This window comes from Euprymna scolopes, chromosome 45 (genome assembly GCF_053919585.1).
Source record: "Euprymna scolopes isolate OS-2025 chromosome 45, ASM5391958v1, whole genome shotgun sequence".
NCBI lineage: Eukaryota > Metazoa > Mollusca > Cephalopoda > Sepiida > Sepiolidae > Euprymna > Euprymna scolopes.
In genome coordinates, this window is record NC_136526.1 from 43,614,842 (window position 1) to 43,639,957 (window position 25,116).

Below are 25,116 nucleotides of genomic sequence, written 5' to 3' on the forward strand. Positions count from 1 at the left end.
ATAACTGGTATTTTATTTTTTTTTTTATTTCTTCCTTTTAAGATTGTAATGCTGGGTATGGAACAGCCAAACCAGCTGTTAAAATTCCCCTGCTTTTTATTGAAACCAACCGAGAGCTCTTTTTAGTATTCTCGCTGTTCCCTTAAGATCAGAAAGAATCCTAGAACCCATCTTTGCAATTATAATTACAAAATCCGAAGACTGATCAGTTTCAAGGGAAAATCAGGAAGAACAGCACCAGAATCATCGATAAACGAATTATCATTTGTATTTGTAGATAACGAGAATATCGATCACAGGTCAATTGATTCTCAAAAAAAATTTTTTTTAAATAAAAACAGTTTTACTCCACTTTTTGTTCATTTTATGAAGATTAATATTAAGATATACTAATACTAAACCTTACGTCTAGAATCCTTATTCCAAAGCACAAAAACTAGGAACTCAAGACTTCTGGAAAATCTACAACAGTGTAGTAAATAATGGGCAACCAACAATTCCCCCACTAACCAACAATCACGAGGTTGTCTCCTCAGCAACCGACAAGGCTAACATGCTTGCCAGTCAGTTTGCCTCAAACCCCACACTGGACCCTTCCAACCACCCCCTACCTGACTTTCCTATGCAGACAGACGCCACGCTAGACGATCTGAAAACCACCCCTGCTCAGGTGCATGCTATCATAAAACCTTGACACTTCAAAAGCATGTGGACCCGATCTTATCCCAGCTGTGCTATTAAAAAAGTGCTCAGCCGAAGTAGCTCCAGTTCTCTCCAAACTCTACAACAAATGCCTTAATGAATCTTGCTTTCCGGGCTGTTGGAAAACTGCTTCTGTTGTACCAGTATTCAAGAATTCTGGCGAAAGGACTGACCCATCAAATTATCGCCCCATTAGCCTCCTCCCACTTTTTGCCAAAATATTTGAGACCTTAATTAACCATGCTCTAGTCCATCACCTTACAGATGCTAAACTTCTGACTGACAAACAATATGGATTTAGACAAGCCCGTTCCACAGCAGACATCCCAACTGTGATCTCTGAACGTATATACCATTCACTGGACAAAGTGGGGGAGGGCAGAGCGATAGCTCTAGATATATCTAAGGCTTTTGACACGGTATGGCATGAGGGTCTCCTCAGGAAAATTAGATCATATGGTATCACTGGTAGAATACTTAACATAATTAAATCCTTCTTAGATAAGAGAAAAATCCAGGTTGTCCTCGATGGTCATACATCTAAACAATATGATATAAATGCGGGGGTGCCCCAGGGTTCTATTCTTGGACCTCTATTGCTCCTGATATTCATAAATGACCTCCCCGACAAAATTGCCTCTGAGATGGGTATATATGCTGATGACACTACACTCTATGGCAGGCACGACAGGAAGACGAATGAACACATTTCTAAAGAAATGGCAGAAACACTAGAGGAAGACCTCCAATCTGTGGTGGAATGGAGACAAAAGTGGTTGGTCGCGTTCAATGCTGCCAAGACTAAACTAGTTTCATTCAATAATTACAAGAAACCTTCTCTACCACCTATAGCAATGGCCAACGACTCTTTATCTGAGAGTACATCTTTCAAACTCCTTGGCCTAACGTTCACATTACATTGAAGGCATTGCCAGGGCCGCTGCAAGAAAGGTGGGCTCTCTCTACCGTGCTAGAAAACTACTAACACCCGAAAGTATCCTGTACCTCTATAAGGCCACCATTCGCCCATGTATGGAGTATTGCTGTCACATCTGGGCTGGTGCATCTGCTAGTAGTCTCTCGCTCCTTGACAAGGTTCAAAAGAGAGTCGCAAACCTGATAGGCCCTGAACTGGCATCTAAGCTTCAGCCTCTGTCCCATCGACGAAATGTTGCATCCCTCTGCCTTTTCTACAAGTATTTTGGTGGTGAATGCTCTGACGAACTGCAATCACTTGTGCCCCCAAAACATGAGCACCCTCGACAAACCCGACAGGCTGCTAAATCCCACCCCCACACTGTAGAGATCCCTAGATGTAAAAGATCTTTTTACTCCAATAGTTTCTTCCCCAGAACCGCTAGACTCTGAAATTCCATTCCAGGTCCCTGCTTCCCCAACAGTACTGACGTGCAGAAGTTCAAGTGTAACATGAACCGACATCTTGCTGCCCAAATCCCTACATAGTACCCCAGTAGTTGTTGCCCCTGATAGTATCCCCCTACACCAAAGTGGCAATTTGCCTTGTTTGGGGTGAAAATGTAATAAAAAAAAAAATTAAAAAAAAAAAAATTTTGATCAAAATCCATTTGGATTCTAGAAGAAAAATTACTAAAATTTAAGACATCTCAAGAAATTGAAACTCAGTAAATCTTGTTTAATCAGTGTCTAATGACTATGGATGAAATTTAATGCAAATCTGAAATATTTAAATTTTTAAATTTAATGGCGGCATGTATATTTTATATTACTTTCTTTTTTTTTTATTCATTTAACAAATCAAAGGGTGTAAATGACCAAGTTCTCTCTGACTCTCTCTCCTCTGATCTTGAGCATGTGGTACAATGAGGAAAGCAGTTGCTAGTTACTTTTTTATTGAAATCAACTAAGAGCTCTTGAAACTATCCTCGCTGTTCCCTTAAGTGCAATTGTCTGGATCTCTTTTGCACTTGGTTCACCAGGAATATTAGCTAGGTAGGACTTCAGGTTCTTCTTCATAAGCTCTGTGACACCTATAATAACTGATATGATTGATGCCTCCCTAAGATTCCAGTTTCTTTTCATATCATACATGAGACCTTGATATTTGGTCCGTTTCTCTCTTTCAGCTCTGTTCAGACCGCCATCATTAGGGACACTCACTTCAACCATGGTTGCTACTCTCTCTGACTTATTCCATATAACTATATCAGGTTTGACAGCAGCATTTTTAAGGTAGGTGGTTGTAGGGTTACATGGTCGTAATATATGGATCATATATAGTATGTTTCCGCTTGCATTCTTCGACGTGTGTGGATTCAGCAATTTGCTATGGCTTTCTCATGAGTTGAAATTTAAACCAAACTGTTTGTTTGAGGGACATTTGCAAGCTATCCTTGAATAGTTTCTGTTGCCCTCCCGCGTTTTTTTTCTTTGGAGCAACTCATCCTAAAAGAGCTGTTTGGAGACACTTGAATCTAACATGCAGCACGAACCCGACACTGCTGCAGCATGGTGTGTGCTGACAAAGGTTTGATCGAGCTGAAACCTCTGTGTCTGGTCTTCTGTCTTGAGACGATTCCAATATTTTTCCCGATTCTGATACAATTACTGATTTTGTTTTAAATTCTCGATTCCGATACAATTACTGATTCCGATTCTGATTCTTTAAAAAGATTTTAAAATGTAATAGTAGAGTTGTGTTTTTTTAATCATTTTTTTTTCAGATTACCATAAAAACTTGTGTATTATATGCACCTATTTTTGCAAACATACACTTTTGAATCTACGGATTTTTATTTTACTGTTAGTTTCAGATCTATAAATATTTATCATTTTTTTTTTTATCTTTAGTAGCAGCAATAGAAAATTAAGTTTTAAGCAAAATAAAAAAAATATAAAAAAATTAAAGGAATCGTTCTTGGCATTGGAAAATAGAAGCTAATTTTTTTTGATTTCAGTACCGATTTTGATCGTCCAAAAAGTTATGATTTTTCCGATCCTCGATCTAGATTCTGATTAATCGTCCCAATGCTACTGTCTTGCCAGTTGAGTTTCGCCAATCCACGGAGGCAGGTCATGTGGAAAAAAGTTATTTGGAAGGAGCAGAAGCAAGAACGGGTAAGGGTTGGGAGAAAAGGGAGAGATAAGAAAAGTAGGGTGAAGAAAAACAAAGAAAAAAGAGAAGAAGAAAAAGAAGAAGAAGAAGAAGAAGAAGAAGAAGAAAGGAACACAGAGAGAAATAACAAAGAATACGTGATGGGGTATGCAGTTGGCTTTACGTTTCATTGTAGAATTTGTTTTGAGATTACACTTGACCTTTTCTGCCGTCGGTCAATGAAGGAGAAATCCTTCTACACTGAGGTAATTTAAATTTTTGTTTCAATCCAGATTGACCGACCCGTTTAGGAGAGAGTCGGATTATCCTCCACATTAAAAATCGGTAAATTGGATTATCCTCCATATTAAAAATCGGTAAATTGGATTATCCTCCACATTAAAAATCGGTAAATTGGATTATCCTCCACATTAAAAATAGGTAAATTGGATTATCCTCCACATTAAAAATCGGTAAATTGGATTATCCTCCACATTAAAAATCGGTAAATTGGATTATCCTCCACATTAAAAATCGGTAAATTGGATTATCCTCCATATTAAAAATCGGTAAATTGGATTATCCTCCACATTAAAAATCGGTAAATCGGATTATCATCCACGTTAAAAATCGGTAAATTGGATTATCCTCCACATTAAAAATCGGTAAATTGGATTATCCTCCATATTAAAAATCGGTAAATCGGATTATCCTCCATATTAAAAATCGGTAAATTGGATTATCCTCCACATTAAAAATCGGTAAATCGGATTATCATCCACGTTAAAAATCGGTAAATTGGATTATCCTCCACATTAAAAATCGGTAAATTGGATTATCCTCCACATTAAAAATCGGTAAATTGGATTATCCTCCACATTAAAAATCGGTAAATCGGATTATCCTCCATATTAAAAATCGGTAAGTTGGATTATCCTCCACATTAAAAATCGGTAAATTGGATTATCCTCCACATTAAAAATCGGTAAATTGGATTATCCTCCACATTAAAAATCGGTAAATTGGATTATCCTCCACATTAAAAATCGGTAAATTGGATTATCCTCCACATTAAAAATCGGTAAATTGGATTATCCTCCACATTAAAAATCGGTAAGTTGGATTATCCTCCACATTAAAAATCGGTAAATTGGATTATCCTCCACATTAAAAATCGGTAAATTGGATTATCCTCCACATTAAAAATCGGTAAATTGGATTATCCTCCACATTAAAAATCGGTAAATCGGATTATCCTCCATATTAAAAATCGGTAAGTTGGATTATCCTCCACATTAAAAATCGGTAAATTGGATTATCCTCCACATTAAAAATCGGTAAATTGGATTATCCTCCATATTAAAAATCGGTAAGTTGGATTATCCTCCACATTAAAAATCGGTAAGTTGGATTATCCTCCACATTAAAAATCGGTAAATCGGATTATCCTCCACATTAAAAATCGGTAAGTTGGATTATCCTCCACATTAAAAATCGGTAAATTGGATTATCCTCCACGTTAAAAATCGGTAAATTGGATTATCCTCCACATTAAAAATCGGTAAATCGGATTATCCTCCACGTTAAAAATCGGTAAATTGGATTATCCTCCATATTAAAAATCGGTAAATTGGATTATCCTCCACATTAAAAATCGGTAAGTTGGATTATCCTCCACATTAAAAATCGGTAAATCGGATTATCCTCCACATTAAAAATCGGTAAGTTGGATTATCCTCCACATTAAAAATCGGTAAATTGGATTATCCTCCACGTTAAAAATCGGTAAATTGGATTATCCTCCACATTAAAAATCGGTAAATCGGATTATCCTCCACGTTAAAAATCGGTAAATTGGATTATCCTCCACATTAAAAATAGGTAAATTGGATTATCCTCCACATTAAAAATAGGTAAATTGGATTATCCTCCATATTAAAAATCGGTAAATTGGATTATCCTCCACATTAAAAATCGGTAAATTGGATTATCCTCCATATTAAAAATCGGTAAATTGGATTATCCTCCACATTAAAAATCGGTAAATCGGATTATCCTCCACATTAAAAATCGGTAAATTGGATTATCCTCCACATTAAAAATCGGTAAATTGGATTATCCTCCACATTAAAAATCGGTAAATCGGATTATCCTCCACGTTAAAAATCGGTAAATTGGATTATCCTCCACATTAAAAATAGGTAAATTGGATTATCCTCCACATTAAAAATCGGTAAATTGGATTATCCTCCACATTAAAAATCGGTAAATTGGATTATCCTCCATATTAAAAATCGGTAAATTGGATTATCCTCCACATTAAAAATCGGTAAATTGGATTATCCTCCATATTAAAAATCGATAAATCGGATTATCCTCCACATTAAAAATCGGTAAATTGGATTATCCTCCACATTAAAAATCGGTAAATTGGATTATCCTCCACATTAAAAATCGGTAAATTGGATTATCCTCCACATTAAAAATCGGTAAATTGGATTATCCTCCACATTAAAAATCGGTAAATTGGATTATCCTCCACATTAAAAATCGGTAAATTGGATTATCCTCCACATTAAAAATCGATAAATCGGATTATCCTCCACATTAAAAATCGGTAAATTGGATTATCCTCCACATTAAAAATCGGTAAATTGGATTATCCTCCACATTAAAAATCGGTAAATTGGATTATCCTCCATATTAAAAATCGGTAAATTGGATTATCCTCCACATTAAAAATCGGTAAATTGGATTATCCTCCACATTAAAAATCGGTAAATTGGATTATCCTCCACATTAAAAATCGGCTCATGATAAGTAAATCGGGACCCTTAGCAAACATCGATTGTATCACTTGCGGGGGAACAGCTTATCTAAAAGCAATTTAGCACACAGCTAAAATATAATATATAACACCTAGCCAAAATATGAGTCTACGTGTTATGCTCTGTTATCCAGCCTTGTTGCATTACTGTTATGCACAGCTAAAATATAATATGCAAGCAGGGAAACCCGATGTTGTATGGAATTGAATGAGGATTAACGAATGTTCCACACTCTCAATACTTTTATTGTCATTGAAATCAATGAAAAATGCCCATTCGTCAATCAAATTGATTGATTGCCAGCTCTAGTCGGGAACCCACTGTGGTGATCTGGAAGGAAACTCATATGCCACCTTGCAGTGACTTAGTCCACAATACATTGTAGTTTATATTGCACTGTAGAGAACTCTGCTGTTGATTTTATAAAATTATTTTTTTATATATAATGGCTTGAATTAAAGTTTAAAATGCAAAAGTCAAGTATCATGGTTCAAGTGTGCTCTAAACAGAAACATTCTTTCCGAATGCGCCCCTGTCTTATCAAAGAACCTACTGTTGATTTTAAACGTCGGGTCTTTCTGCGTGTGCAGTGATAAAACTTCTAAAATTCACTTGCGGTTTTAGGCTGTAGGAAAGTGTTAACTTTTCTCAAAATCGAACTGTTCCTTCTTTTACCGGATTTTTTTCGGTTATTGACTTTCGATACTTATTGGAGGCATTCCGATGCAAACCCTATCTTAGAACACTTCCAGACACATTAAGTACATTTGTGTGAAATTTCATAAAAATCGACCCAGCCGTTTTTGAGTCCATAGAGAATGAACTCAAACACACACACACACACACACACACACACACACACACACAGTGCCTTTTATATGATTTTTTTGTTTTTACATAGGCATCACCACTTATCAAGCCCAAGAGACCACTCGAGGATAAGGGTTAATAGTGTACAGTAGTCAATTGGACAATATAGTAATCGTTAGTAATGGAAATTTGGTAAATTTGTTAACTTAAGTGGAACAGCTCATCAAGAACTTGTTTACATTGGACTTGAACACAATCAGATTGTAGTCATCTGGAAAACAGGAAAACGGAAGATAATTCCACAGGCGTGCACTTGTAAGAAAGAAACTTTGTTCATGGAATCTACGTTTAGGTTTAGGCACAGATAAAGAGTGCGGTGAATTATTGATAGTGTTTTCAGCTAGACGAGTGTTTCTTGTGAAAGTTTGGCGAGGGGGGGACCATAGATTGAAGCTCAGTCGAGCTCTTGCCATGAAAATAACGATAAAGTAGAGACAAACTCGCAATATCTCTTCTGTGAGATAGAGGTTGCAGGGGAGAGAAAAGGACATCTCCTACGAGGCTACGAAGTCTATTTTGAACTCTATCAAGGCAGGACAAGTCCGTTCTAGCAGCTCCTGCCGAGATGTGGCAACAGTACTTCATCCTTGGACGTACCTGGCTCTTATCGATAACACCTAACGAAAATAAAACGTTACCATTATCGATCTGACAATGGGAATCAAACTCTTCTTGTTTATTCTTGAGTGTCGATGACTCCTACATCACCAACATGGCACCTCTTTCATACCCCCCTCCCTGCTTACCTTTTTAGGGTTTGGGTGACTGTAGAGAGGTAAATTAGCGATCATTTCTTGGTAGGTGAATTCATCAAGTTCGGTGCATTGAATTAGACCATCCAAGACCAGAACGTTGCCGAACTTCTTGCTACGAAGAGAAAACAAAAGTAAAACAAAATAAATTCCACAAATCAATTAAATAAAATGAAGCAGTATAAAACAAAGTAAAATAAAATAAAATAAAATAAAATAAAATAAAATAACATACAATACAATAAAATAAAATACAATAAAATAACATACAATACAATAAAATAACATACAATACAATAAAATAAAATACAATAAAATAACATACAATACAATTAAATAAAATACAATAAAATACAATAAAATAATTTACAATACAATAAAATAAAATATAATAAAATAACATACAATACAATAAAATAAAATACAATAAAATAACATACAATACAATTAAATAAAATACAATAAAATACAATAAAATAACATACAATACAATAAAATAAAATATAATAAAATAACATACAATATAATAAAATAAAATACAATAAAATAACATACAATACAATTAAATAAAATACAATAAAATAAAATACAATAAAATACTATAAAATACAATAAAATAAAATACAATAAAATAAAATACAATAAAATAACATACAATACAATAAAATAAAATACAATAAAATAACATACAATACAATAAAATAAAATACAATAAAATAACATACAATACAATTAAATAAAATACAATTTAATAACATACAATACAATAAAATACAATAAAAAAACATAAAATAGAAAAAATAAAATACAATAAAATAACATAAAATAGAAAAAATAAAATGCAATAAAATAACATAAAATACAATAAACTAAAATACAATTAAATAACATACAATACAATAAAATAAAATACAATAAAATCAAATACAATAAAATAACATACAATACAATAAAATAAAATACAATAAAATAACATAAAATAGAAAAAATAAAATACAATAAAATAACATAAAATAGAAAAAATAAAATGCAATAAAATAACATAAAATAGAAAAAATAAAATGCAATAAAATAACATAAAATAGAAAAAATAAAATACAATAAAATAAAATACAATAAAATAACATAAAATAGAGAAAATAAAATACAATAAAATAACATACAATACAATAAAATAAAATACAATAAAATAACATACAATACAATAAAATAAAATACAATAAAATAACATACAATACAATAAAATAAAATACAATAAAATTACATACAATACAATTAAATAAAATACAATAAAATAACATACAATACAATAAAATTAAATACAATAAAATAACATAAAATAGAAAAAATAAAATACAATAAAATAACATAAAATAGAAAAAATAAAATGCAATAAAATAACATACAATACAATAAAATAAAATGCAATAAAATACTATAAAATACAATAAAATAAAATACAATTAAATAACATACAATACAATAAAATAAAATACAATAAAATAAAATACAATAAAATAACATACAATACAATAAAATTAAATACAATAAAATAACATAAAATAGAAAAAATAAAATACAATAAAATAACATAAAATAGAAAAAATAAAATGCAATAAAATAACATAAAATAGAAAAAATAAAATACAATAAAATAACATAAAATAGAAAAAATAAAATACAATAAAATAACATACAATAGAATAAAATAAAATACAATAAAATAACATAAAATAGAAAAAATAAAATACAATACAATTAAATAAAATACAATACAAAACATAAAATACAATAAAATAAAATACAATAAAATAACATCAAATAGAAAAAATAAAAATACAATAAAATAACATAAAATAGAAAAAATAAAATGCAATAAAATAACATACAATACAATAAAATAAAATACAATAAAATAACATACAATACAATAAAATAAAATACAATAAAATAAAATACAATAAAATAACATACAATACAATAAAATAAAATACAATACAATAAAATAAAATACAATAAAATAAAATACAATAAAATAAAATACAATAAAATAACATACAATACAATAAAATAAAATACAATAAAATAACATAAAATAGAAAAAATAAAATGCAATAAAACAACATAAAATACAATAAAATAAAATACAATTAAATAACATACAATACAATAAAATAAAATACAATAAAATAAAATACAATAAAATAACATAAAATAGAAAAAATAAAATACAATAAAATAAAATACAATAAAATAACATACAATACAATAAAATAAAATACAATAAAATAACATAAAATACAATAAAATAAAATACAATAAAATAACATACAATACAATAAAATAAAATACAATAAAATAACATGAAATAGAAAAAATAAAATACAATAAAATAACATACAATACAATAAAATAAAATACAATAAAATAACATAAAATAGAAAAAATAAAATGCAATAAAATAACATAAAATACAATAAAATAAAATACAATAAAATAACATACAATACAATAAAATAAAATACAATAAAATAAAATACAATAAAATAACATACAATACAATAAAATAAAATACAATAAAATAACATAAAATAGAAAAAATAAAATACAGTAAAATACAATACAATAAAATAACATACAATACAATAAAATAAAATACAATAAAATAACATAAAATACAATAAAATAAAATACAATAAAATAACATACAATACAATAAAATAAAATACAATAAAATAACATAAAATAGAAAAAATAAAATACAATAAAATAACATACAATACAATAAAATAAAATACAATAAAATAACATACAATAAAATAACATACAATACAATAAAATAAAATACAATAAAATAACATAAAATACAATAAAATAAAATACAATAAAATAACATACTATACAATAAAATAAAATACAATAAAATAACATAAAATACAATAAAATAAAATACAATAAAATAACATACAATACAATAAAATAAAATACAATAAAATAACATAAAATAGAAAAAATAAAATACAATACAATAAAATAAAATACAATAAAATAACATAAAATACAATAAAATAAAATAAAATACAATAAAATAAAATACAATACAATAAAATAAAATAGAATGAAATAAAAATAAAAGTAAGAAAATAGAATAAAATAAAAAATAGAATAAAATAAAACGAAATAAAATAAAAAATAAATAGAATAAAATAGAATATAATAAAAATAAAAAATAAACTAAACTAAAATAAAACAAAGTAAAAAACAGAATAAAATAAAATAAAATAGAACAACATTAAATAAAAAAACAGAATAAAATAAAATAAAACATTGTAAAATAAAATAAAATAGAACAAAGTAAAAAATAGAATAAAATAAAATAAATAACAAACAAAATATAATGAAATAAAATCAGAAACTAGAATAGAATAAAATAAAATAGAATAAAATAAAATAGAATAAAAATAATGACAATGGTAAATATAAGAAATACTACAACCACTACTACTACTGTTAATACATTTAAATTTCGAGTCCTAAGGTTTAGGTTTTTGGCGTCTCGTTGGTGAGATGATTTCTTGATAAGTATGTCTTGACCTGTTGGGTGTTCGCTTAGGTTGGGAGGCGGGGGGGGGGCTATGATTCGGTTTATCTATTTGATTTTTATTTGTTGTTAAGTGCTTGGAGAGGGTTAGTTTGCGGCCGTACACGCGAGCACAGACATGCATACATACACACACATATACTTAAAGAGACGCTCATCTATACACATACATCTCCACCTAGGCATGTAAACACATGCACGCATGCTTACATGCATGCATATACACCCGCGCTGCTCCCGCTGACCCAAAATTTTCCTTAAGGTGCTAAATTGAGTACGTGCGCGTAAGCATGGATGCGCACATATACAGACACTCACACATCGACACCCATATACCCATGCAGGCGTATACATGGGCCTACATGCGTATACTGATTCAGACATACTTGTATCCCCACGCATATATGCCAGCACACGCGCACATACAGATGCTTATATTCGTGAACACATACATCGACATATACACAGCTACACGCTCCCACATATGGCACATATACTCTCATATGTACATACATATACATAGGTACGTACACATATACATCGTTACCCCCACGTACACACGGGCATACACATGGACTCGAAATTTAAAGTAACTCTTCTCCTCCTACTCCCACATATCTTCCTCCCCCTCCATGTATCCCTATACCCTCAGCCACACCCGAGATGAACTTCCCAGACCCCCCACACAACAACCTAATGTCCTTAAACTCCAAAACTAAAACATTACCGAAATACCAAGCACTCTCTCCCACCTCTCCCCCTTGTTCCCTTCCCCTTTTTCCGCTTTTCTCTTGCACCCCTCCCTTGACACCACTCACCCTTTCATTCCACCATGAACGAACATTCCTGTAAAAGTCTGAGGAAGCTACATGACGGCCAAAAAACGGTTGTGTAGCCGAAACAATAATGTAACTTAACAGAAAAATACGGTAATAAAAAATAAAACGCATATATGTATGCATACATATATGTATATATATACATATGTGACCTTTAGACGTGACCCTTACACGCCCTTGACCCCTGATCGCTGCCCAGTTATGATCTGCACCCTGGTCGGTACAGTTATGATATGTCGACTGGGCAACCAGGTCTGCCAACCGTTAGTACGTCGCGTCACCCAGTGAGTTCTTCGTTAAGGCGTTGGGGATTCTTCTCAGATGCTCGGTCCTCAAGGCCTGTTCTACCGTGGATCGTCTAGTTATTCTGGGTGTTCGTTGACGGATACGGTGTCACAAATGGCAATTAACGAAATATCCACAGATGTGACCTTGCACGTGTGACCTTAACCGTGGTCACAAATGGCAATTAAAGAATGTACATATATACGGATCAACGCACATCAGCAACAAAGCTCCGGAGGTTAGTTAATATAATATATATTTCGGAAATTCATAAAAGAAGTATTTACAGCATATACATAGAGTTGACAATTAATTCAAGCAAGCAGTTAGTTTTACAACTGAGCTTCTGTTGTTGAAATACCTGGTCGGTATTGCGGACTTTGCGTAATTCTTATTAAGTAATCTACACGTTATAAACGTTGAGTTATCAGGCAACAAGCGAGGGAGAGAGAGAGAGAGAGAGAGAGAGAGAGAGAGAGAGAGAGGTGATTCTGCCGAGACTTATCTCTCTTTGACTCTTACTACTCTTCACTTCACTTCTACTCGGTTCTTCTCTGACTACTGACTTAATCTCTAATTTTTCATTTCTTTTATAATACAATTATGGAATGATGACGACACCCATGTTCGTCATCGACCAATCAAATTGCTTGATTATAATTCGACGGGGCCTTTTCTCATTGGTTGATTATACTTCGACAGGGCCCCTTTTCATTGGTCCATTTCCAAAATTGGTTTGACTCCTCCCTTAATTAACGCCCAACTTACACGTTGTATTAGTTAACTCCTCCCTGGCTTACTAATGGAATTTCCCCCTATCCAGGAAAATTATTTTTCCTTTTACTTAAAGCAAATCACGCGATTTTATTTGTTTTAAAATTATCTATTGATCTCACCTTTCGCTTTGATAATTCAAAGGAATTTTAGTTTATCTTTGAATTAAGTTCTGGTTGTCGGCCATTTTATTATATCAGACATTTTGTTTACGTCAAAAGACCAAGAATGCATTTGTCGCTTTGAACTTATCGGATAAAACATTTTCCCATCCGAGCAAAAACATTTCATAAATTCCCTTTTTTCGTTCGACCTGATTCACCAAATGACAATTCTCGATACGTTATTTTATTGTTTTGAAATTTCGGACAATTCATTTTTTTTCCTCTTCTTTGTTCTAAACACAATGCCGAGTCACTGCGTGTGTTTCAAAAACAACCCGACTTTTCAACTTGTCAAATTCCCAGGTCAACTTTTGGCTCATAGTTTTGCCAATTGCGGGTGTGAAATCCCCACCCCTCCGGCTACTGTACACTATGATTCCGGTCATTGGAGATCAAACGCCTGTGCATTTTGGCTAACATATTTTATGCATTATTTTTCGCTTTTGAAGTCTAGAATTTGGATTTATCCTCTCGCTACAAAGGCACTGTTGCCGCCGCTATTTCAACAACAGACTTAGCTCAGAATTTATTCACAAATAAAAATTAATAATAATTTTTATTCTTTCAACCCAGTCATCGTCCGGGAACAAAAAATTACTTTCAACTAAAAGAAACGTCACATCAACCCTACAGGTCTGATGTGGCCTCTCTTTAGTGTTACACATATATATGTATATATATATGTATATATATGTATATATATACATATATATATATATGTATATATATGCATATATATGTATATATATGCACATATATATGTATATATATATGTATATATATGTATATATATATATGCATATATATGTATATATGTATATATATATGTATATATATGTGTATATATGTATATATATGTGTATATATGTATATATATATGTATATATACATATGTATTTATATGTATATATATGTATATATACATATGTATATATATGTATATATGCATGTATATATATATGTATATATATATGTATATATGCATGTATATATATATGTATATATATTTATATATATATAATTATTTACGATAATAATTATCAAATACCTACAGACATTAGTGTTTCATCCTTTTGGGAATCATCAGTGCAGGGTGTCACGATTAACACCGGTCAATAGATTCGAACCTGGCAACAGAAGCCGTATATATATATATATATATATATATATATATATATATATATATATATATATATATATATAAATTTTGTCAATGTGGTGCTGACTACGTTGGCAAGACATCCCAATGATTGGAAATTAGAATATCCCAACATATCCCTCGGGATATTCGATTACACCAGGTTTCGAGAACATCCGGGCACTCCCAAGCTGATGAGTCCGCCATCGGTAATCACCTGATTAGTATAAATAGGTGTTCTGACCAATATTCCGATGGGTGGTTTTCTGTTTTATACAGTGCTAGGTCGAACTATCATCTCAATATCATTGAGGCGTTAGTCATTAATAACTCTCGACCTAGCCTGTGTAGACAAAAGATTTTGAAACATCAGTTAGAAATTTTACTGATTTAAAACCACCTGAACAGTGAGAATTATATATATATATATTTTTTTTCTCTCACTGGTTTTCCAACTGAAACTAATTTCCCTCTTTCCTCATTCGATTCTTAGCTTTTAATTTATCATTCTGACGTTTCCTCTTAGAGGGTCATTCCACCTGTCCGTTTTTTTTTTGTTTCTTTGATTTCAATTAAACTATGTTGCCTCTGAAATTCCTCCTTCCATTTTGCTGTACCAAGAATTTACTTATATATATATATAGATGATCTATAGATTTTAGTTTTAAAATCAATAAATATTCATTATCATTACTACCAGCAGTGGAAGATTTTGTTTTAAACAAAATTAAATAAAAAAGGTAATTAAAGGAATCGTTTTTGGCATCGGTTCAAAATACCACAAATTTTTCCGATCCCGATACCCTAAAAAGTTCCAATTTTTCCGATTCCCAATTCCGATTAATCATCCCAACACTAGTATGTGTGTGTACGTGTGCGCATGCGCGCGTGCGTGCGTGTGTGTGCATGTGCGTATGTGTGTGTGCGTGTTATATATAGGGGTTTCATTAAAAGAGAGTCTTTTATTAAGAGGGATGTATATTAAATGTTAATTCTTGTTGCTATGAGATGTGTATGTCAAGACATTTTATAACACAGATATGTAGACATATAATAACAATTTTCACTTTACCTTTCGGTAGAATCACAACACAAAGATGACGTTTATAAAAACACATGATGGGTTATTTTCTTCTCACGACCGGCCGTGGTTTTCATCATCAAGAATTCAAAGCTTCACATATTAAGTTTCAAAGTGACCGTCTCGCTTCTAGACGTTCGAATGACAAACTGCAGACTATCGTCTGTCGTTCTCAAACTCCCTCTGAGTTTCTCTCCCTGCTTCTGTCTGCTTAACTCTTAAGTTTTTCTATCTATCTCTAGAACTTTCTATTTTCCATGACGTTATACACATGTGTTCTGGACATACGTGTCCAAAACTTTTCCTTTTTTTTACAAAAGGAATTTTAACCTATACTCAGTAACCTCTATTTCCAATATGTTAAAAACATGTTTATTAAATTATCTTGTAGCTGCATTCTTTCAATTGAATTTTCATAACAAAATTGACAGTGCACATTCTTTTCTTGAAACTATTTTATCTCTAAGCTGTTTTACATTCCATTTTCTAATTCTCACACGTAATCTATTTCTAAACCTAAATTACGAGGTTCGAATTTCGTCTATTGCTATATCATTTTCATTTTAACTAAATCTCTCTATTTTTATACTTACATGAAAAGGGGACAGCCCTTATCATGTAACATGCGTACGTGCGTGTGTGTGTGTTTATGTGCAAAAAAAAAAAAGAAAAGAAAGAGAAACGGGAATACTCACCTTCGATATACCTGTATATCTTGGTATTCCGACTTCTCTTGATATAGAACCTCATCAATCTCCAATGCCAGGCTGATCCCCAGATCCATGTAGTGGTGGATCTCATGGAACCATCCATTCTCTAGGTAGGACATTCTGGCCCGTGACACAGCTTGAGGCGCTGTCGTCGTCGTCGGTCGGGTCGTAGACTGGTTGGGCAAGGTGGCGTTGGCGGCGCCGGCCAATGGGGACGCTGCTCAAAGTGCAGATCGTGGATCTTAAAGGCATATAAATGTGAACGGCTAGCAGAAGAGTGGCCCGTTCATGCATTCCACAGGCGAATAAAGAGTGTCGACACCTTTTCCCTGGAGAGATTTGTGTTGTTCGCTGTCTTGGATTTAAGGATTGGTGCCTATTAGTCCCCTAAGTGTTGCGAACCTGTCACATGTCAAAACATTTTGGCGAATGCTTGTAAAGTTTTCTTAAAATAAATTTCAACAATTTTTTGTTTGTTAAATCTCTTTTTTTTTTTAAACGAAGATCAAAGGTATTTTTGTTTTAAATCAAGCTTCAAGTCGTTCCATTTATTTATTAACACTTTATAAAACAAATATTTGCATTTATTTTTCTGTCATAAGCAAAACAAATAATAATAAATCATATATATGTAGTTCATTGGCGGCTATAATTTTTGGTGATTTTTCTTCGATGTTGAATTGAAGATTCCCGTCCAGCTGCAAAAAAATAAAATAAAAAAAAATTAGACTTAATAAAAAAAAATAAATACAAATAAAATCACATCCTGAATTAGGTAAATGTGTAGTTTAGCGGCGTAAATTATTCGATAGGCAAAATATTATGAACACTATTTATTTTTATATAAAACGCATTATTATACCCAAAGGCTGAAATAAAACCAGAATTTTTTTTTTATTTTTATTATTTTTTCATCATTTTTTATTAGACTAAATGTACGACATTCGAAGCCGCCGTATTGCTTTTAAAATTTGGCCTTTCTAAAGTTTGACAGATTGACCTTTTTAAGGCCAAATTTGTTTTTTATGCGCTTTCATAACAAAAAATATGGCGGCCAAAAACGTAGTTCATAAAAGAGTGTAAAAAGGCCAAAAAATATAAACAATGGTTTATTCCAAATATGTAAAAATTATTTACTCCAAATATGTAAAAATTGATTCCAAAAATGTAAAAGTTACTTTCGAAAATGTTAAAATTATTCCAAAAATGTAAAAAATTACTCATTTCAAAATGTAAACATTATTTATTTCGAAAGTGTAAAAATTATTCCAAATAATTAAAAATATACTTGCAAAATGTAAATATTTATTTCGAAATTGTAAAAATTATTCCAAAAAATTAAAAAAATACTTATTGCAAAATGTAAATATTATTTATTTCGAATGTGTAAAAATTATTCCAAAAAAGTAAAAGAAAAATACTTATTGCAAAAGGTAAACTATTTTATTCCAAAAATGTTAAAATGACTTATTCCAAACATGAAAATTTATTCCAAAAGTGTAAAAATTTATTCCAAAAATATTAAAATTACTTATTCCAAAATGATGTAAACTTTATTTATTCCAAAAATGTTAAAATGACTAATTAAAAAAATGTAAACATTATCCATTCCAAAAATGTAAAAATTACTCCAAAAATGTAAAAATTACTTATTCTAAGAGAAAGACTCGAAGAACAGGTTTACGTAGAAAAGAATATATTGTACAAGAAAATGAATACAAAGGAAGGTTGTCGGTATTTTCTGACTGTTACGTTAGTCAGTCTGTAGTCTCGCGTCGGATGCTGAGAATTCCCAAGGAGAGTATTAAACTCGGAAGTTTTTATAATGCTTAGAAGAGTCCATTACAAGTGACTGGGTAAGTCACCATCTATAATATAAATCTCACCTGTCTGTTTAAATGTATGTATGTATGTACCTGACAGAAACCTCCAGAGGAGCTTAGGCCCTGTCAGCTGCGGCATACATGACCCACCGGCGTGTGGATATGTTCTGGTGCCCAGCAACCTAAGTCCCAGTCATGGATCAAATGGCATCGTAGGTGGAGAGGGCTCCTGTAAGCCGTGGTGAAGGCAACGTCTCTAGGAGAAGGAAAACCCTGATATAAAACCTGCGGCGGATGCTGCTTCCAATGATGTTGACTTGCTCTTCTTTTTGATTCAATGTGGCATTGGTTTAAAGAGTGGGATTGTCTCGGTGCAAAGTCTTTCTTCACTATAAAAAGCTTCAAGCACAGGCATTACTTGATATGTAATGGAATACACATTTTACTATCAGTGTGTATCCCGATAACAAAAAGGTCGGCTTTAGCCTAAAATAGCAAACGGACATTCAATGAGGACTGATGCAAAGATGGGCGTCAATAGCAATAAGGGCCCTGGAACTTCCGGGGTCTGGCCTGGTAAGTGTTCGGGGCACCACAGCTTGGACCCGGTCATCAGTGTATGTGCAGGACTACGGAAATTTCATAGAAGTGAGCGTTCGGCACGTGCTGCTAGTTGCGCTCATGTTTGCGTCATTTGAGCCAGAGATATATTAAGTAATGGCAATACTCGAGAACGAGTTGCTACCATCATGTATGTATGTATGTATGTATGTATGTATGTATGTATGTACTACCTGCCTCATGGTCGGGTCACCGGCGACTAAACTGGTTCCCCCGCCAGACTTGTTTGGTGAGGAGGGCGGCTAGTCTCCCTGGAGGATTAAAAACAAGACCTTCCAAAGGGCGAATGAACTCTTTTTCTGGGTCAACGGCCAACTAGCACCGTGTAAATTTGTGTGTGTGTATATGTGTATTGGGGTGGAGAGGGCTCCCGTAAGCCGTGGTGAAGGCAACCTTTCTAGGAGAAGCAAATCTCTGATTTAAAAAACCATAAAGCGGAAGACCATTACCCGCATTAAGCTGGTCTGCAGTTTAATTTGTTGCTGGCTATCTTGCTCTTGCTTGTTGCTGGATCTCAACATTTTGAACCGAGAGAGAGACTTAGCTGTTGTACAAAGCTAAGACTCTGTAACATCATATTTGTATAGATACTCCCTCAGGCATTCGGGCTCATGGATTTTAAATGTCTGAGGGAGTGGCACTCGTCTGACAAGACGTTGCAATCATCATGTACTAACGAAGGGTACCCGGCGTTGCCCGGGTGTTTGGAGGTGGGGGGGGGGTAAAAAAAGTAAGTATGAGGATCGAACCCGAACCGTTGAGGCAAAGTTGTAAATTAAAGTGTGAAAAAAAGAATGTGCGATGTTAACGATTGCCCCACCGCGAGATGCTAACGGAAACACGTTTGAATTTATTCAATTACTTGGATTTGGCAGGTGCCCGCTGTAATGAGTTAATGAGGTCAAGTTTGACTGCGGGATAGTACCTTCATTTACTGCTGACTGCTTTTTTTCCCCCCAAGATGTTATAGGAAAAAGACTAACCCATATGTGGCGAGCGACAAATGTTGAATATTTGTCTTCCCGAAATCGAGCAAATCAAATAGACAGGCGAGCTTCGTTGTTAACTGTGAGATATTACCATTTATATGTGATATAAAAAGTTTTAAAAAGTTGTGAAGTGACCGACCGCTTCTCTGAAAAAAGCCTTTTGTAGACATACAGAAAAAGCGAACACACATACAAACATACATACATTTTCGTTTTTATATTTATAGATGTATGTATGTATGTATGTATGTCCGCCTAAAACTTTCGACGGAAGCGACGGATTTTCATGAGATCAGTATCATTTTGAAGCTCGACCCTTCGGACGACAAATATCGAAAAATTGGGTAAAAATATTAATTCCTTCACACTCAACTGGGCACTTTTCTACAGGGAGGGGTCGCTTTTTTCGCCGATATTTTCGAAAGTCATCCCCTCTTTTCGATTGTCTAAGCCTTAACTTAAAACATACGTCACTTCTGGTTTGCGATAGGCGCAATAGCAAAGACGTCGCATTTTTTTTTCTCACTTTCTTTTTTTTTCCTTCAATGTATAGATTCGAGCCTGCCTGCCTACTACTACTACGTTTTTTTTTTCTTTTTTGCTGCTCAAAGGACCCCCCCCCAAACACCCAGGCTATGCCGGGCACTCCGGCTAGTTGCATATCTATATATCTATAAAAGTGAACGTGCCTGTCTGTCTGTCTGTCTGTCTGTGTACATTTCCCTACGCAATAACACTGTCAATTTTTAGTCTATAGACTCGAAATTTGAAATACCGAGTACTGAGATTTGGGAAAATCGATGTGACGGGTGTCAGCCAGAAATTTGGCTGTTAAGGGGTCAAATTTCAACGATTTGACCTTTAAGAACTCTACCGAACTCCTCCGACAATTTTGGGTCGAGACACTTAAAATTTTAGATATAGGTTCCTTGAACCTGGATCTAACTTAATAAAGTGATTTGAGCCCGAAACTATAAATTTTAAGGGGTCATAATAGGGGTCAAATTAAAAAAAAATTTACTCTTTTTTTTTTTTTTTGCTCAGCATACACCTCCAAACACCCGGGCAACGCCGGGCTGAAATGCTAGTATATATATATTTCAAAAATGTAAACGAAATGAAAAACAAAGGCAAGTAAAGGACGTTATTGAACAACATAGTAAAATGATAGTAAAACACTCCCTAGCAACGTCGGATCGATATTACTTTCCATGAAATATTGATAACTTCGATTCATTTGTTGCAATTTATTGTCTTCCACTATATGATAAAGATCAATATATATATATATATATATATATATATATATATATATATATATATATATATATATATATATATATATATATATATATATATATATATATAACTAGCAGGCCGCTTAGCATTGCTCAGTCATAAAATACGCTTAAATGTGATATTTTGATTAATGCAGATTTCGTAATTATTATTATATTATATTGGACATAATATATAGGAATGATTAAAAAAGTTAAAAAATAAATAAATAAAAATGACTCGTGCGCCACCACCGAGAATCGAAATCAAAACGTTTAGCTTACGATTTATTTTTTTTCCTTTGATGTTAAGGACTCTATTATGAAGGCATGTTTGCTGCAAGCTAAAAATTAAAACATGAACCAATAGCTATTATGTTACGCATGCGTATTCGTAATGCCGTCGTTCGACCTTCATCTGGAAAATTCCATTTTTTCAATTTTCACACTTTTGCACCGCTTTCCCCGGCTAAAACCCAAATATGAAGTTTTGCATGGGTTCGAATACCCTATATACTAAGTTTCATGTTTGTATACTAAAAACCGAGAGAGGAGTTTGGTAGGCAAAATATTTTAAGCAGATATATATGCGCATACATAAATATATTTATAGAAAGAGATTTGAGTTTACTATGACTTTTTTTGCGCAAACATTACGCAAGTATAAATAAAGTAGAATATCTGCAATAGTAATAGTTAACTAAAGATGATTTTCCCATGAGAAAATCGAAAAAAACTAACAAGGAATTAATTAAAATGAATATTTAAAAGAATATGCAAATTAGGTAGATCTTTTGCAGATAAATGCAATTCCGCGATCCATATATAAGAAAGTTGTGTTTTCTCTTTAAATGAATAGAAAAAGAGTTTTTAACATGAATATCAACACACAAAAAAGAAATATATATATATATATATATATATATATATATATATATATATATATATATATTTGGTAAAACTGGTAATTAGTAAAAACCTGAAGAGAGTGCTCAATACTATTGCAGAGCAAATACGTGTTTTATTTTTTTATTACCGTTTTATCTATTTGGTTACATATGTTTCGGATGTTGGACCGTGTTTACGATCTAACAGCCTCATACAAGGCTGTTAGATCGTAAACACGGTCCAACATCCGAAACATATGTAACCAAACAGATAAAACGGTAATAAAAAAATAAAACATATATATATATATACACACACACACACACACACACACACACACACTTATTCCAAAAATAGGTACATATATATATATATATATATATACTTCTTCTAAAAATGTATACATATGTGTGTGTGTGTGTGTGTGTCTCTCTCTCTCTCTCTCTCTATATATATATATATATATATATATATATATATACACACACTTATTCCAAAAATATGTACATATATATATATATTTCTTTTAAAAATGTATACATATGTGTGTATATATATATATATATATATATATATATATATATATATATATATCTTTATGTATATACGTTTTATGTGCATGTGTTTGTATGTGTGTATTATAATATATATATATATAGAATATATTGTATATATATATTATATTCTATATAGAATATAATATATATAGAATATAATATATATAGAATATAATATATATATAGAATATATTGTATATATATATATATATATATATATATATATATATATTAATATCATTATAAATTATGTATCTTTATATATTTTTATTCCATTTTCACCCCAAAAAAAGCACAGTGCCTACTGTCAGGGACATAAGTTGTTGGAATACTATGTAGGGAGATGAGCAGCAAGATGTCTGTTCACATTACACTTGAACTTCTGCATGTCAGTACAGTTGGGAAAGCAGAATCCCGGAAGGGAGTTCCAAAGTCTAGCAGTTCTGGGGAAGAAACTATTGGAATAGTAGAAGGCTTTCTTACATCTAGGGATCTCTACTGTGTAGGGGTGGGATTTTGCTGCTTGTCAGCTTTGTCGGTGATATTTATGTTGAAGGGGGGTGCAAGTGCTTGTAGTTCGTCAGAGCATTCGCCATTAAAATACTTGTAGAACAGGCAGAGAGATGCAACATTTCGTTGATGGTCACATTTTTGGAATAAATAATGTTTACATTTTGGAATAAGTAATTTTTATATTTTTGGAATCAATTTTTATCTTCCTTTGTATTCACTTTCTTGTACAATATATTCTTTTTTGCATAAACCCGTTATTCGAGTCTTTCTTTATGACCTTGGACCATAACAATATATATATATATATATTTCGGATCTCCCAACTGGTAGTAATCATGTCACCTTCCTGCACTGATGATTCCCGAAAGGATGAAACACTAGTATCTGTAGGTATTAAAATTATTATTGTAAATTATGTCAGCTCTGTTTCCTACTGTTGAGCACTTTAAAGTTGAAACAAAACATAAATAAAGGTTAAAATTTCAACGATATTTCTCGTGGTTGAGATTGGCCTTGAGATTGGTTCCTTGCTAATGGAGTAAGAGATGGCTTAAGAGCCGAGTTCAGATCTCCCGACTGATAGTAATTGTGTCACCCTGCACTGATGTTTCCCAAAAGGATGAAACACTAGTGTCTGTAGGTATTTAATGAATTATTATTGTAATCTATCTATATATATAAGCGAAAATGTGTGTGTGTTTGTGTATGTGTTTGTGCATTTTTTCTGTATGTCCGGCAAATTCTTTTTCGGGCTGGTTCTTGGCTTGCTCGCTCATTCTTATAACTTTTTATATGCTACCGAGATCATAATATCTAACACTTACGAAACGACGTCGTAAATTTATTTTATTTTAGCCACTTTTACCTTACAACAAAATTTGCGATGTGAATTCGTTTTCTCTGCTCCTGCTGCTGCGGCATGATATTTGACCTAGAAAACCACCTTCGTTTTTAAATGCTTATTTTCGACTCTTTTTAAGGTACCTGGCTTCGTGGTGTAATGCTATGTCGTCAGACTATTAACCTTAAGGCTTTGGGTTCGAGCCTCCCTCCCAAAACTTTTTTTTTCTGTTTTTGTTGTTTGTTTTTTAATATTTAAACAGGGTTATTACTTCGCTTATTCTTTTGTTTTGATTTACCCTCTCCCCCCTCCCCTCACTCACGCACCTCTAAACTCCGCTAGTTACATATAAAAAATAATTTGATTAAATCAACAGCAAGTTCTCTACAGTGCAATGTATACAACAATGTATTGTGGACTAAGTCACTGCAGTGAGGAATGTGAAGATTCATCCCGGTGCATCTCAACTAGAGCAGGCAATCAATCGATTTGATTTAAAATGGGCGGTTTCAACGATTCTAATGGCAAAAGTTATGGGTGTGTGAAACAATCCTGGGCAACGTCGGGTCTCCTTGCTAGTCTATAAATATAAAAGCGAAAATGTATGTATGTATGTATGTATGTATGTGTGTTCGCTTTTTCTGTATGTCTACAAAAGGCTTTTTTCAGAGAAGCGGTCGGTCGGTTCACAACTTTTCAAAACTTTTTATATCACATATAAATGGTAATATCTCACAGTTAACAACGAAGCTCGCCTGTCTATTTAATTTACTCGATTTCGGGAAGATAA

General features: G+C 32.4%; 1 protein-coding gene across 2 annotated transcripts in view; it reads right to left on the minus strand.

Moving 5' to 3' along the window:
- The window catches only part of LOC145269509 (spermidine synthase-like), a 132,685-nt gene that overhangs the window by 94,499 nt on the left and 13,070 nt on the right, over positions 1-25,116 (minus strand). For both annotated transcript variants that reach the window (XR_013865074.1, XM_080125249.1), the window contains exons 2-3: positions 16,803-17,515; positions 8,220-8,340 (exon numbers count right to left, since the gene is read on the minus strand). Coding sequence is in view for 1 of the 2 variants with exons in the window: in XM_080125249.1 (XP_079981375.1) it covers positions 8,220-8,340; positions 16,803-16,936 (255 nt within the window). In the remaining variant the exon portion in view is untranslated. The remainder of the gene's footprint in view (positions 1-8,219; positions 8,341-16,802; positions 17,516-25,116) is intronic.